The 6,000-nt window shown below is 45.8% G+C and overlaps 1 protein-coding gene across 2 annotated transcripts in view; it reads right to left on the bottom strand.

Annotated features, from left to right (window-relative positions):
• Positions 1 to 779: 779 nt before the first annotated feature.
• Positions 780 to 6,000, bottom strand: part of C20H17orf78 (chromosome 20 C17orf78 homolog) — a 172,837-nt gene continuing 167,616 nt past the window's right edge. The window contains exons 5-7 of one of the 2 annotated variants that reach the window (XM_055257104.2): positions 3,796 to 3,920; positions 3,223 to 3,345; positions 780 to 857 (exon numbers count right to left, since the gene is read on the bottom strand). In XM_055257104.2, coding sequence (XP_055113079.1) covers positions 780 to 857; positions 3,223 to 3,345; positions 3,796 to 3,920 — 326 coding nt within the window. Of the gene's footprint in view, positions 858 to 3,222; positions 3,346 to 3,795; positions 3,921 to 6,000 lie in introns of those variants that run through there. The other variant, XM_063628734.1, reaches the window with a different exon arrangement.

The raw sequence follows: 6,000 nt of genomic DNA, 5'->3' as shown, positions 1-6,000 counted from the left end.
ATCAGGTGGTTTCACTTTCTCACCAAACTCTTATTTAAGCAGGTTAGATTTGACTCATAGCTATTCTCCTGTGAGAAACAGCATTATCATAATTATTTTGCTCTGGAATCTTTGTCCAAAAGGTATGCAGCTCTCTATTAAACTATGATATAATATCAGAGCCACCTTAGGAATTCTGGATCGTCAGAAGACTTCACTTGGGTACTAATGGTCTGTAGTCCCTGAACCCCTTGGGGATAACTTATGAGGAAGACTTTTGGAATGAGTACGGTCAAGTTCCCTTCAGCAGTGTGTGAATAGGTACATGTAGCACCAGAAGCTAAATTTTATAAACGTCAACCAGGGAGATCAGGAGTCCCACTCTAAGCTATTGAGGGCCAGTGAGTGTGAAGTCAGCTGTGAAGATAACAGAGGAGTTGGAAGCTGTGTCACACTAACAGCTGCCTTGTTCCTTAGAGGCTGTGTTTGTGTCTTCTGTCAAAGAGAGCAGTAAGGTCCATTCATAGTGCTTGGAGGGAATGCTTTTTGTTCTCATTTGAGGGGATGGAAAGATATCAATTTAGATGGATGTATGAAGTGAATTACAGAAGGTTGTGGCTCAGGTAGGGGCATGAGGGTAACTCTGCTAAGCCCACACTTTCCCTTCATTAACCAGGAATTGGTGTTTGATTGTAATGTCCCTGCTGAAGATACAAGTGTGAAATTGGCAAGACTGTGCCCATGTTAATAGGGAGAAGACTGTGTAGTATCATTCAGTGTTTGAGATAGAGCAGAACTTTTCAGAAGTATGTCTGGTGGATAACAGTGATCCCTGAAGCTTTCTTTGGGTTTGATGAATTGGCAGCATCTTGTCCAACCTAGAGATTGAAAGGAAATATGAAAGTTAAAAAAGGATGCAAGTGTATAGTTCTTCATGTACCAAGAAAAGGGCTGGCTAAGTACAAAACCCCATGTAATTCCAAGTGCACTTCATTTTGCCTCTTTGTTAATCGATAATTACACTGAGAAAGTATGATCAAGGTGCACATAGGTATGAGAACCTATAATTGCTTGGAACCTATAACCCACTAGCAAAGTAATTATAAGATCTGGATCATAGTTCTGTTTCTACCAGCTGTGTAACTTTGGGAAGTCACATAACCTCTTCAAGCCTCAACTTAAGTATGAGTAAAATGTAGATACTTGCCCTGGCTACTTTCCAGGATTTCTGTAAGGCTCAAATGAGATAATGTATATAAGATTGCTATCTTAGTACTATTTTTTTTTTTTTGAGACGGAGTCTCGCTCTGTCACCAAGGCTGCAGTGCAGTGGTGTGATCTCGGCTCACCGCAGCCTGTGCCTCCCGGGTTCAAGCGATTATCCTGCCTCAGCCTCCTGAGTAGCTGAGATTACTGGCGCGTGCCACCATGCCTGGGAAATTTTTGTATTTTTAGTAGAGACGGAGTTTCACCATGTTGGTCAGGCTGGTCTTGAACTCCTGACCTCCTGATCCCTCCACCTCAGCCTCCCAAAGTGCTGGGATTACAGGCGTGAGCCACCGCGCCTGGCCGTATTTGTATTCCTTTTTTTTTTTTTTTTTTTGAGACGGAGTCTCGCTCTATCGCCCAGGCTGGAGTGCAGTGGCGCAATCTCGGCTCACTGCAAGCTCCGCCTCCCAGGTTCACGCCATTCTCCTGCCTCAGCCTCTCCGAGTAGCTGGGACTACAGGCGCCCGCCACCACGCCCGGCTAGTTTTTTGTATTTTTAGTAGAGACGGGGTTTCACCGTGGTCTTGATCTCCTGACCTCGTGATCCGCCCGCCTCGGCCTCCCAAAGTGCTGGGATTACAAGCGTGAGCCACCGCGCCCGGCCTGTATTCCTTTATCATTTAGTAGCTTATTGTGTTCATAGAAGTTCAATCACAGTTGCAGCTACCTGGTTATCTCTAATTCTATTCTGGACTAGACTTTGTAGTCCCTTAAGGCCTATTTCTTCCAATGTTCAGGAGAAATGATAATTTTTTTTGTTTATTTGTTTTTTTTTTTTTTTTTTTTGGAGACAGGGTCTCACTCTTTTTCCCAGGCTGGAGTGCAGTGGCTCGATCATAGCTCACTGCAGCCTTCAATTCCTGAGCCCAAGTGATCCTCCCACCTCAGCCTCCCAAGAAGCTAGGGCTACAGGCACATGCCACCAGCTGGCTTTTTTTTTTTTCTTTTTTTTGAGACAGAGTCTTGCTCTGTCACCCAGCCTGGAGTGCAGTGGCGCAATCTCAGCTCACCACAACCTCCGTCTCCTGGGTTCAAGCAATTCTCCTGCCTCAGCCTCCCAAGTAGCTGGGACTACGGGTGCATGCCACCATGCCCCGCCAATCTTTGTATTTTTAGTAGAGCCAGGGTTTCACCATTTTGGCTAGGATGGTCTCGATCTCTTGACCTCGTGATCCACCTGCTTCGGCCTCCCAAAGTGCTAGGATTACAGGCGTGAGCCACCATGCCTGGCCCAGCTGGCCATTTATTTTTTTATTATGGAGACAGTGTCTCGCTGTGTTGCCCAGGCTGGTCTCAAACTCCTGGACTCCAGCAAGTCTCCTTGCTGATGATGAATCAGGCCTGGCCTTAAAAATCTTAAAATAAGATTCTTGACTCCAATCTAAACGATCTGATTCAGTTTATATGGGGCCCAGAGGTATGTGTATTCAATAAGCACATTGTGTCATGTCTGGACTGATGTTAGGAAAAGAGTAGGATAAAATCATACCTATTTCCTGACATAAGAAGGATTGCCCACATTTGCTTCATAACAAGCAGCTCCCTGTTCCCAGCACATTAAAAAAAATATTTTTTCACAGTCCTCTTAGGGATGAATCTCCTAGCACTTATATATTTACCCCATTTTCTTTTTTCTTTTCTTTTTTTTTTTTTTTTGAGACAGAGTCTTACTCTGTTGCCCAGGCTGGAGTACAATGGCACAATCTCGGCTCACTGCAACCTCTACCTCCCAGGATCAAGCGATTCTCCTGCCTCAGCCTCCCGAGTAGCTGGGAGTACAGGCATGTGCCACCTGGCTAATTTTTGTATTTTTAGTAGAGACAGGGTTTCGTCACGTTGGTCAGGCTGGTCTCGATCACCTCAGGTGATCCACCTGCCTCGGCCTGTCAAAGTGCTGGGAATAGAGGTGTGAGCCACCGCGCCCGGCCTCTACCCCACCTTCTTTATGCAAATGACATAAACCACACAGAGAACACTTTCCTTCTGGGGCTGAGAGTCAGGCTTGGATTCAGCTGTCCCAGGTGGCTGGCCTCCCTTCTTCTGCCATCTCCACAACCACTGGCATTGGCACAGCTCCCTGGCTCCTAGGCATTGACACTGAAGGGAGAAAATGACTGGTATTAATATCAAGCGGCTGGTAAGCATTTGGTTTTCTTCCAAACCTCTTGTTGGGCAACTTAAAGGAAGTCATCTCTTCTAAATAAAATATTCAGTCCTATTGGACCTATCCTTTCTAGAAAATGTCTAAGTACAGCAGAGGAAAGGAACTTGCATTTAGCGAGCACCTATGTGCCAGGTGCCTTTCACACAGGATCTCAATCTTTATAACTGTCATGAGAGGCAAATATCATGAGACTTATTTTACACAAGGCCACTGAGGTTAGAACAGTCAAGGAACTTTCCCAAAACCGCTCAGCTGGTGAGTGTGAGTGGCAGATCTCCTCAAATTCCAAAGTCTATGCTTTTCTCCTTATGCCAGGCTGCCTCTGGAACAGAAGAAAGTCTTTATAGGGCAAGTTCAAGGATTCAGTACAACAGCAAACTTACAGGACATGGGACTTCAAAAATTACAAATACTATAATGGCGAATCCACTGAGCAACAGGGTGACAGCAATCAGAATTTTGACCACAATACTCCATTTCTGTCTCTTCTCTAAGTTCTCATCTGTGTCTAAAGGAGAGAGGGGAGTGAAAGAGGGAGAAAAGAAAATTTGAGAGAGGGAAGAGATTGATCCTTTGACCTGAAGTTCTTCTGGCTCTCAAGACTATTAGAGGCCCAGCCTAACCCAGGGGCAGAGACAGAATTTCCAATTCAAACTCAGGGTTGGAGGGGGTGAGGGTGAGGTGAGCATCATGGGCTCTGCTCTAACTTCTTTTGCACTCTCTTCCCAGTGAGTCACCTTCCCTGGAATTGGGGATTTTCCATAATCACATAGGGCTGATTCTTAACACTGCTCACAGGAAGAAAAATCTCGGGTACACATGGAGCTCTAAACTTCTTTTACTGTCAGCTTTATCAGGGTTCCTACCATTTTGCTCTGACACATTTTATGGGATTAGAAAATAACCTTTCCTATGTTTCTCCTGGCTTTCATAGAATATAAGAGGAAGAAATGTAAAAATTAGCACTGCTTCTGGGTCAGAAGCTCAATCTGGTGGCAAATGGCTAATATGCATTTTTTTCTCACTCTGTCACTCAAGACTGGCATGCAGTGGCACAATCTCGGCTCACTTCAGCCTCAATCTCCCAGGCTCAAACCATCCTCCCACCTTAGCCTCCTGAGTAGCTCAGACCACAGGCGAACGCCACCATGCCCGGCTAATTTTTTAAAATTTTTTGTACAGACAGAGTCTCATTATATTTCCTGCTGAGCTTGAACTCCTGGCCTCAAGTGATCCTACAGTCTTGGCCTCCCAAAGTGCTGGAATATTACAGGTGTGAGCCAACTCACCTGGCCCTAATGTGCATCTTGTTATTACTAATATCACATTTTTTCCCCTGGTAGAAACTAGGATGTAACCCAAATTGGAATCTTATAGAATTTTAGTCCTGGCCAATTTAAGGAGGACTGTTGCTAAAAAACAGTGAAGAAGGCTGTGTGCGGTGGCTCACGCCTGTAATCCCAGCACTTTGGGAGGCCGAGGTGGGCAGACCACTTGAGGTCAGGAGTTTGAGACCAGCCTGGCCAACATGGTGAAACCCGTCTCTACTAAAAATACAAAAATTAGCCAGGCATGGTGGTGCATGCCTGTCGTCCCAGCCACTCAGGAGACTGAGGCAGGAGAATTTCTTGGATCCGGGAGGCAGAGGTTGCAGTGAGCTGAGATTGCGCTACTGCACTCCAGCCTGGGGGACAGAGTGAGACTCCATCTTAAAGAACAAAAACCCAAAAAACAGTGAAACAAAAACCCATGAAAACATGCTGTTGGAGGCCAGGCGCAGTGGCTCATGCCTGTAATCCCAGCACTTTGGGAGGCTGAGGCAGGCGGATCACAAAAGTCAGGAGTTCAAGACCAGCCTGGCAAACATAGTGAAATCTTGTCTCTGCTAAAAATACAAAAATTAGCCGGGCATGGTGGTGCATGCCTGTAATCTCAGCTACTCAGGAGGCTGAGGCAGGAGAACTGCTTGAACCCACGAGGCGGAGGTTGTGGTGAGCCGAGATCACACCACTGCACTCCAGCCTGGGTGACAGAGTGAGACTCCATCTTAAAGAACAAAAACCCAAAAAACAGTGAAACAAAAACAAATATATGCTCTTGGGGACGGGCGTGGTGGGCAATGCCTTGTAATCCCAGCAGTTTGGGAGGCTGAGGCGGTAGGATCGCTTGAGCCCAGGAGTCTGAGACCAGCTTGGACAATGTGGTGAGACCCTGTTTCTACAAAAATTTAAAAATTAGCTGAACATGGTGGCACGCACTGGTAGCCCCAGCTACTCAGGAGGCTGAGGTGGGGGGATCACTTGAGCCCCAGAGGTCAAGGCTGCAGTGAGCCATGTTTGCACCACTGCACTCCAGTCCGGGCAACACAAGACCCTGTCTCAAAAAAAAAAAAAGAAAAAGAAAAGCACTTGGTTGGTGTCATCACTCTTATAATTGCTTAGTGTTTAAATATTGTCCATCTATACATACAGTGGCTAGAATTACCTACTATAGAAATACAGTTTTTTCTGTCCCTAATTCTGGCGACAGGGTGAGCTCATTTGTGTGGAGATAAATGATCATTGATGGTGTCAAATTACAAATATTTC

The sequence above is a fragment of the Symphalangus syndactylus genome, chromosome 20 (assembly GCF_028878055.3).
Source record: "Symphalangus syndactylus isolate Jambi chromosome 20, NHGRI_mSymSyn1-v2.1_pri, whole genome shotgun sequence".
Classification (NCBI taxonomy): Eukaryota; Metazoa; Chordata; class Mammalia; order Primates; family Hylobatidae; genus Symphalangus; species Symphalangus syndactylus.
Note: the sequence above shows the minus strand (reverse complement) of the source record. Positions and strands in the feature narration are given on the sequence as shown.